The 21186-nt window shown below is 44.4% G+C and overlaps 1 protein-coding gene across 2 annotated transcripts in view; it reads right to left on the bottom strand.

Moving 5' to 3' along the window:
- LOC147624492 (uncharacterized) overlaps positions 1–17043 on the bottom strand; it is a 38941-nt gene extending 21898 nt beyond the window's left edge. For both annotated transcript variants that reach the window (XM_086819500.1, XM_086819501.1), the window contains exons 1-2: positions 15181–17043; positions 7325–7456 (exon numbers count right to left, since the gene is read on the bottom strand). In XM_086819500.1, coding sequence (XP_086675626.1) covers positions 7325–7456; positions 15181–16934 — 1886 coding nt within the window. In that variant the 5' untranslated portion in view covers positions 16935–17043. The remainder of the gene's footprint in view (positions 1–7324; positions 7457–15180) is intronic.
- Between the last annotated feature and the right edge of the window lie 4143 nt (positions 17044–21186).

The following is a 21186-nucleotide window of genomic DNA, read 5'->3' as shown; positions in this document are numbered from 1 at the left end:
GAACTTAATTTAGTAAATTTTAGTTTTACACAAATAAGAAATACAAGGTACTTCGTACAGCAAGTACAAGTCTTGGTATAGTAAGTACAATCTGGTACAGCACGTATAATTCAAGTACAAGAGGTACAATTCAAGTACAACATGTACAATTCGGGTATTGCAAGTACAATTCAGATATTGTAGGTACAATTTAGGTACTATAAGTACAATTCAGGTATTGGGCAAGTACAGTTCAAGTATTGGGCAGGGACAATTCAGGTATTGGGTAGATACATCAACAAGTACATGCAAGTACAATAGTCGCACACCACACGGGCAACAGGTACAGGCAGGTAGATGTGAAGTACAGCAAGCGAGTACAATTAGGAGGCGGGTATAGCAATCGTACAACACACGGGTGCAGGTACAGAACATGCGGGTACAGGTTCAGCAGTCGAGTAGAGTAGGTGACGGAGAGAAAGAGTGCAGAGCAAGAACAAAGCATGTTCATGCTAACCATGCTCAGGAAACTTTCCTAGTTTGGTTAGTTTTTCCGAGTGGTAGTGCTAACCGCGCCCTCATAATTTCTGAGAGCCAGTGAAATCCGGGAGCAAAGCTTTTCTAGGAGAACCAGGCAATGTTCCCTCCGCGGAGTACCCCTTTGCCTGTGCTAGTACGGGCGTGCCTGTTGGTGCACGGTCCCGGAAGGCCAGTGAAAGGTAAGTGTGCACCCAGTGAAGGTGGGAGTGTGCCTGTGACTTGGGACTTCTTCGACTGTCTAGACTTCATTGACAAGTACCCAATTGTTTGAGTTGTATTCACTCCATGTGAGGAGAAATCTGGCCTGTTGACCCGTGACACTTGTACATATAAATACTCCAAGAAATACAAATGTATTGAGAGGGGGACGCCCTTTCCGGCCCCAGTGCTCAAGTCAAGTGTTATTGATCATTTTCTGTTTTAATGTTGCTAATAATGTCCATTGTGGATATTAGTTAAGTGATCTAAAAATGTGTATTTTGTCTTCCGATTTGTAGGCCTCCTGTAGGGAGCGGTTACAGTGGTGCCATTGAACCTTGGAGATCCATTTCGTTTCTCCTCTTTCCACACTCCCACCCTTCATTCCTTCTTCTTCATCCTTGTACTAACTATGCTTGATTTTAGAGGAGATCTAGCTGCTTCTAGCCCTATTTGAAGAGGAGGATTTTGCGTTTAGAGGACAGGGCTTCAAGAGATCAATATTCTAACTTCTTTGGACTTCTTTTCTCTTCGCACGGAATCCTATCCTCTACTTCTTAGGCTACCACTTCATTTGGTACCCTCTCCCTCCACACCTTTAATGGTTTCCCCATCCTTTCCTGCAACCACTTATTCTCTTGTTTCTCCCCTCCCACAAAACCTCTCTCCTTCTTTCTCTCATGTTCCATCCTACACTCCTCCCCAAATTGGTGATTCCATGAAGCTTACTGCCACCAATTATCATACTTGGTCTTTTTATACCCAGTTGCTTCTTGAAGGTGCTGGTGTTTGGACATCAGTTATGACACCTGCCTTGGTGGATCCATCTTTTCGGGGAGTTTTGGATGCTCGTGCTCGCCTCATCATCATTCATTGCATGACTCCTCCCATACAGGCACAGTTCATTTCTACAAGGAGTAATGCCCAACAATGTGGCTTGAGATTCAGAGGAGGTTTGGTGTTGTTTCTTCCATGAAGATTCCCAAGCTAGAGGCGGATCTTGAGAAGATTTCCATTGGTGAATCTAACAATATCACTGATGAGATTGGGAACTTTACTCGCATCAAGCGGCAACTTGAAGAATATGGTAGCGCAATCAACAATCCGATCCACAAATTGCTTGGTAAATTGCCTCCCTCTTTTGATTCCTTCAAAGATCATATTTACTTTCACCAATCTCTTCCATCTTGCCTCTCATGACAAGTGTTTGATGAGAGGCAAAGGAAAGTCAGAATCTACTTTTGTTGCCCAAGATGAGGGCAAGAACAAAGGAGGATGAGGAGGCAACAACAAAGCTGCCCAAGGCAAGGACAAGAAGGATGCTACAAAGGCCAAAGGTAACAAAACCTTGGAGTGTTTTTTCTATGGCAGATCAGACCATATGGAGGAATGGTGCTTTGCTCGATGTGACAGTTCTCAAGCAGCCAAAGCAAAATACAAAGCCAAAGATAACTCTTAGGATTCTGACAAGGATTCTAATAAGAACAAAATGAAGGACGAGGACAAAGTGGCATACATGGCAATTACAGATTCTCCCCCTACCTCTCCACAAGATACTTTCCTCGTGATCACAGATATAACTTCTTCCACAGAGGTTAGTGACACACCAACAGAGGTTGAGTGGGTCAGTGACAATGGTGCTTCCGCCCATATGACCAAACATTCACATATTTTGGAGAATTACCAACCACTCTCTCCTTCGGTTCGCATTGGAGATGACTCTTCCTTACTGGTTCTTGGTATTGGTAATGTTTCTCTTAATTCCTCTCCTACTCTCCATGAAGTTTTACATGTGCCTCGGCTTTCAAAGAACTTGTTTTCAGTTCACATGGCTTCTCGGAAGGGACTTGGAGTTTCTTTTGATGATGAGGTGGTTGAGGTCATTGACAGAAAGACTCTCTCGGTTGTAGCCAATGGAGTGATGATGGGGGCCTCTACAAAATCACCACTTTCTCCTCACAGATTCCCTCATCCGACTCTCATATCCATCAACTATTTCCTCCTTCTCATGCCTTAGTCTCCGTTGATGAGACTTCTTTGTGGCATTCACGCGTTGGTCATGTACTTGTTTTTGTTTTGTAGAAAATTTCTTCCTAGCAATTGGTTCTTGGTTTACCTAAGCTCCAACAACTACCATATATATGATGGTCTTGCATGATGTGTTAAAATATTGCATCTTCTTATGCTGTTGTGGAGGTCCTGTCGGCCTGTTTCTACAGCCGACCTGCTTCATGCACAAGTATATAAGAGTTGCTCTCTTTTATTCATTCAATCATCTTACATTGCCCTATTTGCTGGCTCTTGTACTCTGTAACCTCAAGCTAATAAAGCTCTTGTTCTTGCTTGCAATCTTTCTCTCTCTCATGTTTATTTGCTTCCGCTTGTGCACATTCTTTCATGGTATCATACGCTTAGGCTCCAGCCGTTGCACAAAATCTACTCTCTGTCTCTCTCCTTCTTCAACTATGTCTTGCATTTTTTTGCTTCCCTAGATTCTCCAGGCTGTAGATACTTCAACAATGGCTGCGTTTTCTTCATTAACTGCGTTTTTTGATCTACAAGCCCTCCTGCTGTCGGCCAGCCCCCAAACTGCGTTTTCTTCTACAGAGGCAAGTGGAGGAGTTCTCGCTGCAAATTCAATAAGGGCATCAATTTTGTGGTAGGTTCTTGAAGGATATTTTTTGCCTAACAAGTGGCACATCAGCTCTTCCAAGATCCCCTCCCCCTTCCGATAGGAGGTTCCCGGTGGTGTGTTTTGGGCTTCTTTTGCTGCTGTCCAACCTGCATCTTCAGAGGGGGCTACTAGTCCCTAGTTGGATCCTGTTGGAAGGTGCTTGAGAGAGCACGTGGATTGCTTAGCTACAGAGGTTGTTTGAGACATAGCTTCTTTGAGGCAGACATGGGTCCCCCCTGCACGATTAAGAAGGACAAGCTCAGTGGTTCAAACTATGATCATTGGAAGCTACAGATGAAGGTCTGGTTCACACACAAGGGACTCTCGGAGATTGTTCAAGGCCATGAACGAAAGCCCGAACGTTCTACCAGCTCTAGGAAGTGGACTCAAAACCAAGGATGCCTTTCTCGCAGAACTTTCAGCTTGGGAGAATCAAGACTCAAAAGCTCACTCTGCACTTGTACGAGCCATCTCACCAGAGGTCTCCCCCGCCGTGCAAACATTGGATTGTGCTGCTTCTGTTTGGAGAAAGCTGACAGATCTATATGCACGGGACTCTACAATGCGGTCTATCAACCTATTGGGTCAGCTCTTTTCTCTGGAGTTTACAGCAGGGACTTCCATGCAGTTGTTTGTGATGAAGGTTAAGGTAATCCATGACCAATTAGTGGCAATGGGTACTGCCCTGACCTCTTCTCAGTTAGATGCTCTCCTCCTCATCAGGCTTCTTGCAGATTATGACATGGGTTTCCCGAGCTTTGCGGGTTCAGATCACAACACGTTCCCTCAAGTTTGATGATCTGTGCACTCTCCTCTTGGAAGAGGAATCCATCCTAGTTTCACAAGGGAAGTTGAAAGTTTCATTGTCTATTGGACCTGACCCGGCACTCGCGATAGTGCAGAAGAAAGTTCGGAGTCGGTGTTACAAGTGTGGTAAGAAAGGCCACCTGTCAAAGGATTGTCAGTCAAAGGACAAAGGCAAAGCCAAGGACAAGGGCAAGTCTTCAAAGAAGGGCAAAGACAAGTCACAGGACACTGACACAGACTTGTCTAGTGATAACCCCAGCTCTCCCAAGGCCTTACAGACTGGAGAGAACATGACTGGTGTCCTGCTCTGATCCTAAGGGCATCCCCCCGCGTGCTGTCTTCCAAAAACGGCTTGTGGGCAGGAGAGGGGGCTTTCAAAAGCTCTCTTATATTAAATCTGGAGCATGGGACCCGTGTGTCGGAGTTCCAAGTATAAAGACAGGCAAGTTCACTTGATGGTCCGGATGAGTTCCAGGATCAACCAAGTTTCCTTCATGGTTCGGATGAGTTCCAGAACTATTAGTCAGCAGAGACTATGGACAGGATGTGTTCCATGTTCATTTGTTCGAGGTTATTAGATGTGATGTGTTCACAGTTCTACTTTGAGTTTGGAGCCAAGCAGATTTTCTTTTGCTCTTTATAGTGGCATTATGTTTTCTAAAGACAACAAGCTGACATGTGCATTTTCCGAGGTGTACTCAGTACTGGCCATGTTGAGGTGTCCATGGTCGCACCTTCGTCAGTTTTCTTTTGACTTTTTTGCGCACTTCAAAATGCAGAGGGGGTGTTAAAATATTGCATCTTCTTATGCTGTCATGGAGGTCCTGTCGGTCTGTTTCTATAGCCGACCTGCTTCATGCACAAGTATATAAGAGTTGCTCTCTTTTATTCATTCAATCATCTTACATTGCCCTATTTGCTGGCTCTTGTACTCTGTAACCTCAAGCTAATAAAGCTCTTGTTCTTGCTTGCAATCTTTCTCTCTCTCATGTTTATTTGCTTCCGCTTGTGCACATTCTTTCATGATGGACAAACATCACAAAGATGCTTTTCCAAAGGAGGCTACACATCGGGCTACCCAAAAGCTCGAGCTTATAAATGCAGACTTGGTTGGACCTATGGAGGTTGAGTCCCTTGAAGGGACTAAGTACTTCATGCTTTTGGTGGATGATTTTACTCGAAAAGTGTGGGTATGTTTTTTGGCTCAGAAGTCTGATGCTTTTACCAATTTCAGGACTTGGATAGCCATGGTTGAGAATCAATCTCACTCTACAATTTTTCTTGCATCGAAAGGTATTCAACAGCAAACAACAGTTCCTTATACTCCTCAACAGAATGGAATAGTTGAGAGGAAAAATCGGACCGTGAAGGAAATGCGAGATCTTTATTGCATCATTCTGGTCTTCCCCCCGCGTTTTGGGGAGAAGCTGTGGTTACTTCTGTATACCTCATAAACACTTTTCATCACAATGCTACTACTAACTATTGGGCTCATCTAGACAAATGGTACATGTTGAATGCACATCAATATGATACTTTCACATGCAAAATGTCCATAGACTACTCAATGTGGATAATGTTGTATTTTGGCATGTCAATAATGGATGTCCCACTCCCACAAAAGAGGCTATTGCTGATCAACAATAGCTATCTAAAGCATCAAATTTTTGTTGATTTGGTGACTCATGCAATGCAACCCTTGAAGATGCATATGTTTGTTGACATTGACATGGCTTGTACAGATTCGCCACTCCATGCAAGCTGTTATTTTTTATTATGGTAAATGGTTCTTGGGAGAAGAGAAAGGTAGAGTGAAGCATGCAAAATTCATGGCTTAACAACTCACTCAATGTAGTCATCAAAGAAATCTTGATGATTCAAAGCAAGACATTGATGCAAGTAAGCATTTGTCTTAAGAGAAACGATGAAAGAAAGCTGCAAAAGCAGCAGATCAAGTCAAGACAAAACCCTCTAAAAGACACAGGTTGCTTGTCTAAAGGATTTTTCAAGAGCTTACATGCTTCCAGGACTTTGCAATGCATTCACAAAGTTAAGAATCAAGATGGTTGTTGGATTGACAATAGGCAACAACTAGAAAGGAAGGTTTATGGCTACTTCAGTGACCTTTTTGCAACCCCCAATGAACCTACTCAATGAATTATTGATGTGTGGCACCTGTTGCTTCACAATGTAAATAGAATTGTGTCCCCGCAACAAGCATCTTATTTGGAGGTTGAATTCACCATGAAAGAACTACAACATGTACTACACAATTTGGGCAAATGGAAATCCCCAGGCTGGGATGTCTTGACGGTAGAATTTTTCTAGCATTCTGGAATATGCCAATGCTTACATTGGCATTGAATATGTGAAATATACTCAACAATATGTACTCATAATGCAGAGACATAGAAAAAGCATTTGATACAATACAATGGCAACTTATTGCCGGTGTCGTTACTCCGTAGCAATGCAATGGTGGTCGTGCATCAAGAGAGAGCCTATGTGAAGTCATGTCATGGTGCACAAAGAGAGATATCGATCTCAACCCTAGTTAATACTGAATGGCAGCGCTGGTGTTGCACTACTCAGATGGCGCCCAGACCAAAGTGCCCCAAATTATGCAAGCTTGGTGCAAATGCCTTAGCCTTGACACTCCAAAATTAAATTAGCCTCAAAACTGAGCTCATCTTTGGATAAAATCCCTCAAGAAACAAAATCTGCAAGAGTTGGACTGAGAATGCAGAGGACACATGTTTGTTTCACGCATGCATCCGATGCCACAGTAAAAGAGCTGAATCAAAACTAGGCAAAATTCAAGAAAAACAGGAGACACATGCACGTGCACGTGCAGAGATCACCTTGAAGAACTTATTCACATAATCAATGGGTTGTTAAAAAGGCTATTATTTCCATTAAGTGTGGAAGTTGAAGCCTATCCTACAGCGACTCTAAAAGCCTCGATGAGGGGCCTTCTTTGGTTTTGATAAGGTTAACTTATGGGGATCAAAGACTCTTGTAAGCCTTTAAATCCCACAGTTTCTCAAACATCATAGGATTTTGTTTTGATCCTATATTAATAAGAAAGTTATGTGCTAATTTATGCATAAGAGAATGAGCACTTACCGAGAAAGGCCTAGAAGGCATGAAATTAGCCTAGGATGTGGAGCTTCATCTTCCCCTATGCCAGCACCACTCAGACTACAAAGCCTCACTTCAAATTTTTCATCTAAAAGAATGCTGCTTGCCTTGACATTCCTGTAAACAAAAGCTGATGTAAATAAGAAATAGACGGATTTTTTAATGCTGAAAAAAATGCCAACAAGTAATTGTGTATTTAAACGTACAAAATAAAAATACAGCAACCGGAGAAAAATGTGAGGCTCAAACGCATTAAGTTAACTGGACACTCTTTGGCTGCATTAGTTTTTGTCACCTGTCCCTTGGGATGCAAGAAAGGGCAGGGTGGTTAAGGACGTTAAGTACAAGGCGGATACAGTACACAAAATGTACGAGTCCTGAATGTCGTAAATACCTCTCCCTCGGATTGATGAATGGTTTGATCAATTGCTTGATGCCGAAGTATTTTCAATAATTGATTTAAAGTCATGATATCATCAGATCCGTAATCATGAAGGTGATGACCACAAGACCGCCTTTCGCACAAAATATAGACATTATGAGTATTTGGTCATGCCTTTTAGATTAGCCGATACCCTAGCAGCTTTTATCAGTCTCATGAATGATCTCTTCAGACCATTTTTGGATTAATTTGCTCAGTTGGGACACCCCCTACTGAATGTATGGTCTCGTATTGCACAAGTAAATCAAGCATCCAACAAGGCTGTAGATTGTCCAAGATGGCACATTTTATACCATGCAAGAAGACAACTCAAGCTCCATATATTACTTCATTATTTCTTTAGTATATTTTCAAGATACATGGATTGCCAAAGTCCATTGGTTCAAATCGAGATCCTAAGTTTACATAACATTTTTGGACTTCACTTTTCAATTCACTTGGCACAAATTTACTATTCACTTCAACATATCATCCACGAATAGATCGACAAACTGACAGAGTTAAACAATTACTTAAAGAGATGCTCAGACATTATATTCAGTCTCGCTTAGCATCTTGGAAAGATTATTCACCATTGGTGGAATTTGCTTATAACAATTCTCACCATATAGCGATTGGTATGACTCCTTTTCAAGCCGCTTATGGTCATACACCACTTGTGCCATCAAACTTTGTTCTTCAACACAAGGTGACATTAGTGGATCAGTTAGTTCAAGAAATGCAAGACATTATTCTTCAAGTTCAAGAAATGCAAGACATTATTCTTCAAGTTCAAAGATTACATGATTCGAGTTCAAGAACAATATCAATGAACAGCTACCAAACATCGCCAACATGAATTTCAAGAAGAAGATATAGTTCTTTTATTTCATGTCGCCTTGGCTCTATTCTTTTTGCATTATGTACCACCTGATCACCCTATGGTGGAAGAGAATGCGCGTGAATTGTCTCCTCGAGTATCTCTTCTCGATTGCATTCACCGAAACAGTGAATCCATTAATGGCCAGTCAGATTGCCTAGCTTGATATCCAGTTGACAAGTACTAGCCATCCAACTGACTAGTGCCAGCCGTCCACCCAACAGACAAGTGCCAACCGTCCAACTGTCATGACAAGTGACACTCCAAGCTGGTGATTCATCGATGAAAGTACCCACCCACAACCAATGTCTTCGTCGGCCACATGGGCTCCATGGCAGGTCCATCTCTTATCTTGGAGGAGCAAGTGGCGCGTTCCTAACATTGGTAATTGGTGGCAAGTTGCACCGACACGTCCCTAATATTGGCAATCAAGTGTCAGGTTACACGTGTGTCTCTAATATTGGTAGGCTACACAAGGAATCCCACTCCACGTTCAATGGCGAACACTTCTCCAGCACAATGCACCTACCCAACATGCACCTACTTGCATGGTGGTTGAACCACTTGTACAAATGAGCAAACTTGGGATTGCCAAGGGCATGAAATGAATGAATGCAATTGTTCTTGATCTTCATTGTCTATGTAATTGTGTCTCTCTCCTCTGCAATTGCATGTGGTCACCGTCTCTTGGGTGCACATTGAGCATAGTTGTTGGAGTATGCACAGGCAGAAGCATAGACAAAACGAGAGAGAGCGAGAGGGAGCAAAGAAGATAGAGAGAGCTTGTGGACAAGATCACCTTTTATAATAGTAAGAAGCTTTACAATGGCAACAGCCAACAAGTAGTATTGAACAAAGTGCAGGGATTGGATACAACAAGCGAATATGAGGAGCTGACTTATATAGTGAATATGTAAACTGACCGACTGCCTCTATAAACAGTCCGACAACCTCACATCTTACTACACAAGGAGAAAATGGATAAAATATCCAATAAATAGGGTAAGCCTCATAACATTGAGATGCACTATTTCTAACACCCCCTCTGCAACTCATGGTGTGCAAGAGTCTAAAGAAGATAAGTTGATGAAGATGCAACCATGGATCCTCCAATATTGCACATACCGGAATCACCTCGAAGAGAGCAAACGCCAACTTGTTTCCTCAAAACAAAAAATGCCACCACGAACAAGGAACTTTGCTTGGCGCCAAATTCCTACACAAGTGTGTAGTGAACTCCAAGAATAAGATGATGAGTTGTCGGACACATCGCGCTCATAATCCCCAACAATGGATTGTAAACAAATCACGTCCCAAAAGCCTCGAACAATGAACTCAAAACAGATCTTGTCCATAATCTCTGCTACACCAAAGATGACCATGTCCTACCAGATTTTTAATGCTTGGAACTCCGACTCACGATTCCCATGCACCAAAAAATGGAGCTGCTACCAATCCCGTCTCCCATCCACATTCCTCCTCTGGCTGGAAGCACATAGGGAAAACTGCATTTATACTAGAGAAGTACACCATCTTGGCCTTCCCGAGCCGGAAGCACCTTGGGAGCCCTAGATGTGTTACTAGAAGTATCTGTAGGAAGACTTGCCCTTGGTCTTGTCCTTCTTCTTAGACAAACAATCCTTGGACAGATATCCTCTCTTCCCATATAAGAAGCAACGACTCCGACCTTTCTTTTGAACTGAAGTAAGTGCTTGATCAAAACTATTAAGAGACACTTTTATCTTACTTGAGAAACGAGGACGGACTCTTCCTCCAAGAGTAGGGAGATAAGGTCATCAAAATCCAGTTGAGTGATTCTGACCTGGTACCGCAAAGCTCAAAAAACCACATCATACTCCAGGGGAAGCTCGGTGAGGATAAGTGCAGCCAATTGAGTAGAGGACAAAGCAACACCCATTGCCAGTAACTGGTCATAGATAACCTTGGCCTTCATGTGGAACGACTCCATAGAGCTGCCACACGAAATAACAAACCGTAGAGTTGCCCTTGCAAAGTAACTGTCCTCAACGACGAATCTCGAGCAAAGAGATCCTCCAATTTGGACCATACTTGATGAGCTCTGGTAAGAGTTTGAATGACCAATGAGACCTCCTTTGTAATGGTCCACACACAATTCTCTCAATCTTGTAATTCCACAAGGAATTCGTCCTCTTGATCTTGGGTCCACCTCCTTGAGTTTTGAGGATGCTCAAGCTTCTTCTCAATGCCCTAAACAATCTCCCACAAACCCTTATGGATGAACTAGATCCACATATTCAACTTCCAATGGGCATAGTTGGTTCCGTCCAGCTAGCCATTAAAGTACACAAATCTCAGCACTCTAAGACCCGTCTCGAGCACTCTCCAACAAAGCAAGGTACCAAGACCTATCAGCCCCCTCTCAAATCTGAGAGAGAAAGAGGCTGGACAGCAACAAAACAATCCACCAAAACTCACCGAAAACACCCAACCAGAGGGAGGGGAGGCCGGGGAAGAAGCAAAGATGTTGAGGCCGCTTGTCGAGATGCACCACACGAGAAAACACCTTCCACTGCAGTCCACACTGTAAAAACTACCTTTAGATCTCACACAACTCTTGAAAATGCATGTAGAAGCAAAAATGCAGCCAACAGAAGCTTGTAAATGATGCTTGGGAACCAAGCATAGGAGCAAGGCAACCTGAAGAGGAAAACGCAAATGTGAGAAGCTTCCAGGAGGAAGAAAACACAGCTATGATGAGAAATCTCAGCCACTGTTTGATCTCCAGAAAAAAAACGCAACCACAATTTTGAACCGCAGAAACCACAGCCAGTTGGTCTGAGCTCCAAAAAACGCAACCACTTGGTGTGAGCTCCAAAAAACGCAGCTATTGTTGTAAAATCTAGGAAACGCAAAAGTTGGAAGGGGGAGAAACAGTCGCAATGTAGAATGCAGCAGGCACCACCTAAGCGATTGATAACATGTTGGAGCATGCAAGGCCGAAGCATAGACAAAACGAGAGAGAGAGAGAGAGAGCAAAGGTGATAGAGAGAGCTTGTGGACAAGATCACCTTTTATAATAGCAAGAAGCTTTACAATGGCAATAGCCAGCAAGTAGTGTTGAACAAAGTGCACGGATTGGATACAAGTGAATATGAGGAGCTGCCTTATATAGTGAATATGTGAACTGGCTGACTACCTCTATAAACAGGCTGACTACCTCTATAAACAGGCTAACAACCTCACAACTTACTACACAAGGAGAAAATGGATAAAATACCCAATAAATAGGGTAAGCCTCATAACATCGAGATGCACTATTCCTAACAATAGTGTCTTCCCAATGTGTGTGTGTGAGAGGGTAGTTGAGCGGGGCAATGTAGCCACACGTCAAGTAGCAACTCTTGGAGGCATACTGCAATCTGCCATAGAGTGAACCTGTGACGTAGTTAGTGTCCCAAAGCCTAGTGTGCTGGGCAGCAAGGTCTGCTTTCTACAGCACGTTCCGATCGAAGACTCAGACAGTTCTACAAGTTTAGAGATCGAGGCACTCACAAAGCTGTTGACAAGGAGTTCTTCCAAGAGTAGTCACAAATATTGGCAAACTATTTGGAGGCCATGCAACTACCGCCAAGCTAGGCAAGAGGGAATGCCACATGCACCCATGCACTATTGACAAGGAGTTCTTCCAAGAGTAGTCACAAATATTGGCAAACTATTTGGAGGCCATGCAACTACCGCCAAGCTAGGCAAGAGGGAATGTCACATGCACCCATGCACTGAGGTGCCAAATGACACACTGGCTCATCATTAGTGTTACATTTGTATAGCATTAAGGATTACTTATCATAAGTTGTGACCCCATTGTGAGCCCTAGTCCAAGAGCATGTCAAGCACGATCTACGTCGGTCTTTCCAAGCCTCAAGTGTCAAAGTCTCTCATTAAGGATTATTTATCATAAATTGTGATCCCATTGTTTTTTGTTTTTGTTTTTCGAGCCGGGGTCAGAGACGAGCACGCTCATCTCTAAGACTCGAGCAGAGAAACGCTTTTGTCATTAGCTTCGTCGTCTCGGTCGTGAGAGCAGTTTCGCTACTTCCTTAAGGCATGACCTCGGAAGACCCATTAACTGGGCATGACAGCGACCAAGAACTCCCGAAGGAGCCCAGGTACTGTGGGACTTGCCGTTAGGCTCACCCACTAAAAACTCTGCAAACCCGGCGGGTTTCCGGAGAGGAATTGCCCTACCCACAATGGGCGTCGGCTCGAATGTGATCCCATTGTGAGCCCTAGTCCACAGGCATGTCAAGCACAATCTACATAGGTCTTTCCAAGCCTTAAGTGTCAAAGTCTCTCACTTAACCCACTTGGAGAACAGTCAGTACATCATCCTAGCATAGGAGTCCATAGCATGTGGAAGCATTGATTAGTCAAGGCTTTAGGCAAGCCTAAAGGCCAGCCTAGTTGCCCAAAGGCCACCAAGGGAGGCCAACCAAGGGCCACCTAGTGTTACCTAGGGGGCAGCATGGCCAGCAGCCAGTTGGCAGGCCTGTTGGCCAACAGCAGGAGCAGCCAGTCCCACATGTGTGAAGCAATGGCATTTAATGCTTATTTTCAGCGATAGTGAGCATAATAAACAAGCCGACAGCATCATAAGGGCAAATGATCATACATAAGCAGCCCCTTGCAAAAATCATCTCATTCTCTCATAGTTTCAACAGTAAACAAGTGGAGAAGTATCAACACACATTTCTGAAACTAAGCAGATGGTTTTTTACTTGGATTTTCTTTCACTTGAGCTTGAAAGAGAGGGGTAATTTATGTTGGATATCAATGCCCCACCCTCATATTGTATTGTCTAGGCACCAACTACATAGTCACAAGGGACGGGGGACGGTAACGGGGGACGGGACGGGGGACGGCCAAAAGTAGGGAACGGGGACGGGGGGAGGGAACGGCACTCAAAAAATACTTTTTTTTTAAAGTTTTTCTACTCCACACTTATTCTACTTTGGAAGTACATCAAAATGAGCACAAATTTACACTAAAATGGTAAGCTTTTGAGTCATATTAACAAAATACGCCAATCAAAGAGTGAAGGCATTGACAGTTGAGGAGGATGCTATGGTTGAAGATGGCTTGAGCCTTGAGCAATGAGAGAGAGAGAGAGAGAGAGAGAGAGAGAGAGAGAGAGAGAGAGTCTAGATAGTAGAGAGTAGAGCTTTGTGTGAGAAGCTTGGAAGTTGGAAGTTACTAAGTTAGAAGAAGCTTGAGGAAGAGAGACTAGAGAGAGTAGATACACTCATAGAGTGTAGCTTGAGGCTTGAGGCTTGAGACTTGAAAGTTGAGAGAGAGAGTTGCTTGAACTTTGAACACTTGAAGGGGTGTGTGTGTGCTTGTAGCCTTGTAGCCTTGTTCTTATATAGATATTAGATAGGCAAGAGAGAGAGGCAAGGGCAAGACGAGAGAGAGAGAGAGGCAAGGCCCAAGGCCCAAGGCCCAAGGCCCCAAGGCTCAAGCCTAAAGGCAAGAGAGAGGCAAGGGCCAAGGCCCAAGGCCCAAGCCTCAAGGCCCAAGCCTCAAAGGCTCAAGGCCTCGCCAAACGGCTAGAAACAGCCAAGGCAAACGGCTAGAAACGGCAAAAAAAAACCAGTCGTCTGACTACGCGCAACGGCTCCCAGCCGTCCCCGTTCCTACTGCCGTCCCCTTCACTGTCCCTTGTGAGGGACGCCTCTAGGGGGACGTCCGACCGTCCCCTCCTGCCGTCCCCGTTGCTGAACCGTCCCGACCCAGCGTCCCTCCGTTCCAACAGTCCGTCCCCTGTGACTATGACCAACTAGTTCATGTTTGTACGGCCCCCCATTATGAGGAGTAGCCGTGGTTGAGCAACCTGGGTGCTCCAGCATCCCCATATTCACACGGGATGGTGGCCTAGGAGGCAAGATGGTTTAGAGATGCAGATTAGAATTGGTACACTATCAAATAGGCTACATGCTACATTATCTGCATGGAGTATATAGACTTTACTCTTGGCACACCCTATCCTAAAATGGGCCCCAAGACCCTAGATTCTACTAGCATACAGCCCCCATCCAAACACTTCTAGATCAGCCACTAAAGCTCCCTTTCACCAAAGCACAGAGGTGAGGAACTTTGCTATATATTGTATCACATCAATAATACAGGAATGTTCTCTATCTTTATTGATGTACAATTTGACTTCAAACTTTTGTGCTATAAAAGATCCTAGTACACCACACGTTTTCTCGTACAAATTACCACACAAAAAATTATATCTAAAGGATGAAAATTCCGAATCCCAAGGGCACGACGGAGCAAAAGACCAAAGCAGACGCAGCCAAGACAAACAAAAATCACAACTAGTTTTCAGATGCTTGCTCAAGCAAACTGGGTGCCTGCATGCAGCTTCCTAATATTGGTATCAAAGCACAATTTCCAAGACTAAGAAACTAGTTTCAAACTTATTTTTCTTCCATTTGAGCTTGAAAGCGGGGGAAATTTATCCACATGAAATTCTAGATGAAAAAACTGGTGCGTCACCTGTGTACAATAGGAGGAGAACACTCGTGATGCAAGTAAGCCAACCCTTCTGCCATGCCAATTGCAATCTTAAGTCTAGTTATCCAATCTAGAGGTGTTCGCTGGCTGGACTTATCCTGTTCACTGGGCAACCCCTTTGTTTGCAGGGCAGATGCAAGGTCTCCAAAAGGCATGTATTTGTATACTAGAAACTTCTCATCTGGTGCATCCATGCAATGGCCCAACACTGCGATAAGCCTCGTGTGGGAAGCTTTCCTGAAGATTTCCACTTCCTTCCGATAGAGCTCCATCATCTTGGTGGTGTGTATCCTCTTCACAACCACATCAACGCCCCCATCTAAGGTGCCTTTGTAAAAGTCCCCCGACTGACCATTTGCAATCATCTGTGAACGGCTGAAGCCACTGGTGGAATGGTGCAGAGTATCAAGAGAGAATGCTTCCCCCAAGAAGCTATTATTGAAAGCATGCAATCCTTTATCCAAATTTGAAACCCTCTCAGGGTCGGCTTCTCCCATCTGGACTCTTACATCCAATTCCAGATCATGTTTGTATCTTTCACAGCAAAGAACGCAGGCTCCAGCACTTGCAAGTAGAAAGGCTCCTCCAGTAGCACAGCCTAAGATAACTATTACATGTTTACTTCTATGAGCTTGGCCTTGAGTACCTTGAGTAGAGACACTACTACCATTTGGTAAGATGCTTTTAGGTAGCATATCATGCCAAGGGAGCCCATTTCTACTGTAAAACAGCAAGCAAGCTTTTAGACTGTGCTGTTCTGGGGCACCATGAAAACAGTTTTTTGCCATACTCTCAACTGAGAAGAAGCCGCTTGGTATGTCACCATGAAGAAAATTATATGAAATATCAAAGATCTGTACCTTCCTTGGGCGTCTTTCTTGCAAGAGAAGTGAGCCGAAGAAAAGGTTGTGAGATAGCTCTAAGCTTGTCAGTTTCGGCAATGTGAAGATTCTGGATGGCAGATAACCGGTCAGATTATTGAAAGATAATGACAAAACAACAAGATTGGTCAAGGTGGTCAAGGGCAAAGGAAGGCCATGGTTGAGCATGTTATGACCTAAGAGTAGAACTTTAAGTTTTGTGCAGTGTGAAATTGTGGAGGGGATGGGTCCAGTTAAGTGATTGTGTTCAAGGTTTAAGTAGGAGAGACTCTTCAGGTGAGAGATGGCAGTTGAGATAGAGCCCCATAGCTGGTTGTTGGAAACCTCTAGATATTCTAAGTGTGTCCAGTTTAGATGTTGAAGTGGTAGATTGCCTTGCAAGAAGTTGTGCCCCAAAGCTAGGTGTTGCAGGTTCACTAGCCATCCTACAGGAGGGGGTATGCTACCTCCGAAACTGTTGTGAGATAGGTCGATCGACACAAGCTGAGAAGCACTTGCGATTAATGTGGAAGGAAGAGAACCTGTAAAGAGATTGAAGGAAAGGTTTAGATGCTGGAGGTTGCAAAGTGCATCCAATGCAGGAGATATGGAACCTGTGAGATTGTTCTCAGCCAAAGAGAGAAACTTGAGTTTAGTGAGAAGGCCAAGTGAGGCAGGAATGGAGCCATGCAGACATGTTGCCGTTAAATCCAATGCCTTGAGCTGGGCAAGCTCACCAAATGAACCAGGCAAGCTTCCTTGAAGTAAAAATCCTGATGCATTGAAGCTTCTCAGAAAGGGCAGTTTGAGAAGAACTTGCACTGCAGAACCTAACAAAACTGAGCCATTGGCTACTGTAGTAGCTTGATGCCTCATATCAGAGAGAGAAAGTGAAACTACATGTCCTCCTCTGCAATGAATTCCTAGCCATCTGGTGCAGGGGTTTGTATTACTCGGCCAAACATCATCTTGCACTTGCAAAGTCTCTCTGAAATCTAGCAAGGCATGCATCTCTCTAGCATCTATTGCAATGGTTGCATTAGAATGGAGAAGCCCGTCTCTTCCTGCCTGTGATTGCATTATGCCAAACCAGAAAAACAGCAAAGCTTGCATGATGAAAGCGCCCATGAACCCAATGAAGCCTACAACCCCCTACAGAACATCTTTGGATAAGCCCAAAGCATAGATAAAACCAAATACAGAAAGTTTCAATACCCAAGTGAAACCCATTCTGGTAAGCTCATGCCTCATGGTTAGCATAGTAAAAAAACGTGAAATCTCGCAAACCAATGTAAAATCCATGTAAGTAAAAGACCATTGCAAGGGACGCTGGATATGATTTAGGTAAATTGATTGCATGGATATAGGCTGAAACCGAAACCGATGGAAAACCCTATATAGCTGAGCTCAAGGCAAAGCCCTGGCAAGCTCCAAATGCATGTAAAATTGCATTCTGTAGACTGAAGCATGAGCTCTAGGGATGCCTATGCCATTGTCCCAACATCGGATTCTGAACCCTAAGTTTGAAAACCCACATGAAGTCAGCTTGAAAGAATTTCGTAATGGTTACGCTCGGGATGCATATATTGACATAGACCTAAAGGCTTTACCAACTGCACCTTCTGCCCCAGTTGGCCGCCCCCTCCCCTAAATTTTCCCGCACAACCGCCCCTCTCCACGCGCCCTACCCCGCATCCCTTGAATTTTCCCACACGATTTCTCCGAAAATCTTGTGAAATCACAAGTCAAAAAGCTAAGAACATGAGGGGTAGCCGATTTGTACAGAAAGAGACATTGGTGGGCGATCAAGAGTGACATACCGATGCACATTCCACCATTAAGTATGCCGACGGCAGTACGATGTCCATGAATGTGGAGCAGTTTGAGCCCGTGAGCTTGTATGAGGTTGTGGCCTGCTATGAAGGAGAGGCTCCATGAAAGCGCGCTGTGGAGAAACAACCTCCTTCCGTGAAAACAACGTCTCAACGTTTGAATGTGGATAGCGGGAAATGTACTTTATGACCATGTGAAAGTCTTGAACTTTGTCACATTTTGTCCCTTGTTTTTTGGGGTTGTGAGAGATGGGTACTCAACCTCTTGGGCTCCTTGTTTTTTGGGGTTGTGAGAGATGGGTACTCAACCTCTTGGGCTTCTTTGAGATCAGGGAGACTCGGCCACTTGGGGGTCTCCAATCGGAACCAGGTTCGAGTCTCGGCCCCAAATTCTCACAATGAGGACTAACATCTCTCATCCCTAAATGCTCATACTAGGAACCAACCGGCAGCTACACAAACTCGACCCAACACACTCATCGACTTTGATGTACTTTATGTGTAATCCCAACTATAGTTGTTTTGCACACCCAACTATAGTTGTTTTGCACACCCAACAAGCAATCATTGGTGAAGCCAAGGTTTTCCACAAAGTTAACAGTACGGCAATACTTATGAGCTCGCGCTACTGCTAACCCTGCCCTACTGCCCCCCGCCTCTGCCCAGTTGTCCCCACTACCCCCACTTCTCCCTTGCTACACCCCGCCTCTGCCCCCCACCGATGTTCCTATTGCCTCTGTCTCCCTCTCTTCCCTTCCTATTCCTTCAATAGTTGTTTTATTCGGATTCAAGTTGGCCACCCACCTTTGATTGGCCTTATGGCTTCCGTCATAGCCAATCCATCTTCACCCCCACAGGTAAGGAGAATCATCAATTTTTTGCAAGAGGAGCTCACCTCTCTCCAACACGACATTGACATTGAGGTCCAAACCACCCTTATCACACGAGGGTTTATGGCTCCCACCCCTCTCACTCACAAGCTCGTGAAATGGCTTCTAACAGCTCTCCCTCTTCGGAGCTGATTGTGCACTTCCAGGATACACGTCTACTAGGTCGAGGCTTCTTCCAGGTGGACTTTCTTTCTCTAAAAGCTACTTCTTAGGTGTTGGCTAGCAGCCCCTTTCCTCTTGGCCCTAGAAAGATCTTCTTCTTTCAGTCCCACGTGGGCTTTCATCCAGTGGTGGAGGATTAACGCCTTACCACGGTCTCATTCTGGTTTCCTGCTCTTCCTCAGTCTTGTTGGAGATTGTCAGCTTTCATAGGGGGATCTTTTGGCCAGGTTTTAGAGATATCGGCCCTTATGGGCTCTCTGCCTCAACTTCCATGGCTGTTACCGCCACTTCTAATGGTGTACCCTGGGTTTTTATGCTTGTTCCTGATGCATCGATTACTAAGGATCATACCATGCTTCAAAGATCTGACGGCTCTCATTTTCGCCATAGGATGGAGATTGCAGTAGTAGCAGCAGGCAGACTTCACCTGTGTCAGATTTGTCATCGACATGGCCACATTGCTAGAGATTGTCCCAAATCGAGAGACCACACTAGGAGGCGACGTGGTCCTACCTAGCAGATGCCTCGTGCAGTTACCGAGACTCGAATTGCCCCTGTGCCCCAAAAGACCACACATCGTTGGGTTGTGGTTAGAGATGGCAAGCACCCTCGGACCCCCGTACACCTACCCCTTCATCCGTACCCCTAGAGGAGCACCCCAGCCCTTTTGCAAATCTTCCACACAGGATGTGGAGGATGAGGCTATGTAGGCACGGGATTTGGATCCCTTGTAGGAGGATGTTGCATTACAATTACAAGATGATTACATCCTTGAGGATGATGTTGCATAGTCGCATTGTCATGGTACCTCTCCAATTTTGAGGACCCTAGCCCTAGCTTTTCCCCAGAGTGGGAAAGAGAGGCATCGTTAGATTTTCCCTCCCTTACCTATGTGAGACGTACCTCCATCTCCAAACGGGGTCCTTCATCGAGACGAAGAGATCTGGTCGTTCCTACTCTGAGTCCTTGTGAGGATTGTCTCATGGAATATTCAAGGTCTTGGGGGGTTTTTTTCGCGTCGGCAAAAATAGATTGTGAAAACTCAGCTGCACATTTACAGGTAGACCTATGGATGTATTGCTCTTGCAAGAGCATAACTTGATGCTAGCCAATGTGGGAGATCAGGCAAGCTTCTCTTGGGACACACCTTTTGATCGCCACCCATAGGTACCAAAGGTGATGTTTATATTTCTATTTTAGCTGTGGTTTTGCCTTGCGTCATTGGACATGGTGTCGTTTTACTTTTTGCGAGAGCACAATGGATCCTTCTTATGTGCAGGGTGTTACACGTATTGGTATTCTTAACCTCTATGTGCAGGGTGTTACACGTATTGGTATTCTTAACCTCTTTGCTCCTAACCATAGAGGTGAGAGAATTGTCTTTTGGAAATCTCTCACTGTCTGCGTTGATGCATCATGCTGACCATTGGATTATTGATGGGGATTTTAACATGGTTGAGATGCCAATGGATAAAAGAGGTGGACATGAGGGCTTGGTGCATCCTCTTGCATCTTGGGAGAGGTTTATACCCTCCATTCATGGTAGAGATTGTTGGCATGAGGATGACATTCTAAGGAAACCATCCACTCTTCGTCTAACAGGATAAGGGATGCAGGATGTGTTTATGCACGATTAGACCGATTTTATGTGGATGATTGAGTGCTTGACAGAGGGGGCCATGCTTTTATTGCTGTAGGCACTTCAAAATCGGATCATTGTCTAGTGGTTTTATGCATTAGAGATCCGAGTTGCCATGGATCAGCACCTCATGTACGGATCTCTCATCATTTGTTCTTAGATGCAGAGCTATCACGTTAGATGATTGATATTTGGAGATCTCGTGATTTCTCGCAGGTCTCGCAAAGCCTAGCCTCTGCTCTCTATGATATTAGCAACTTTTATCATATGTGTGCCCTTCTAGAGGCAAGAAGCCTTGGATTTAGAAAGGGCTATTAGACATAGATTGGTTGCCTTACAAAGAAAGCACAAGAAACACCCTCATGCTCACTGGGTTGCAAACTCTTTATGTATTGTTAGGGCAAACTCATCACTATCTTGAGCAGCATGCGGAGTACTGCTACCATGCCTAGGAATCCTTTTGGACCTAGATGGGTGGCAGATGCAACCTCAATGCAACAAACACTTCTTTGCTACTCACGGCCCATCTCATGCCAGAGATAGTGTCAAGCAGCTCTATAGGATTCACATGGCACTCTTCATTCAAATCCTCTTATGGTGGTTAG

Source organism: Cibotium barometz, chromosome 25, assembly GCF_041138505.1.
Source record: "Cibotium barometz isolate CiBa-2024 chromosome 25, ASM4113850v1, whole genome shotgun sequence".
Taxonomy (NCBI): Eukaryota; Viridiplantae; Streptophyta; class Polypodiopsida; order Cyatheales; family Cibotiaceae; genus Cibotium; species Cibotium barometz.
The sequence above is the reverse complement of the archived record's forward strand: the minus strand, read 5'-3'. Positions and strand labels throughout refer to the sequence as shown.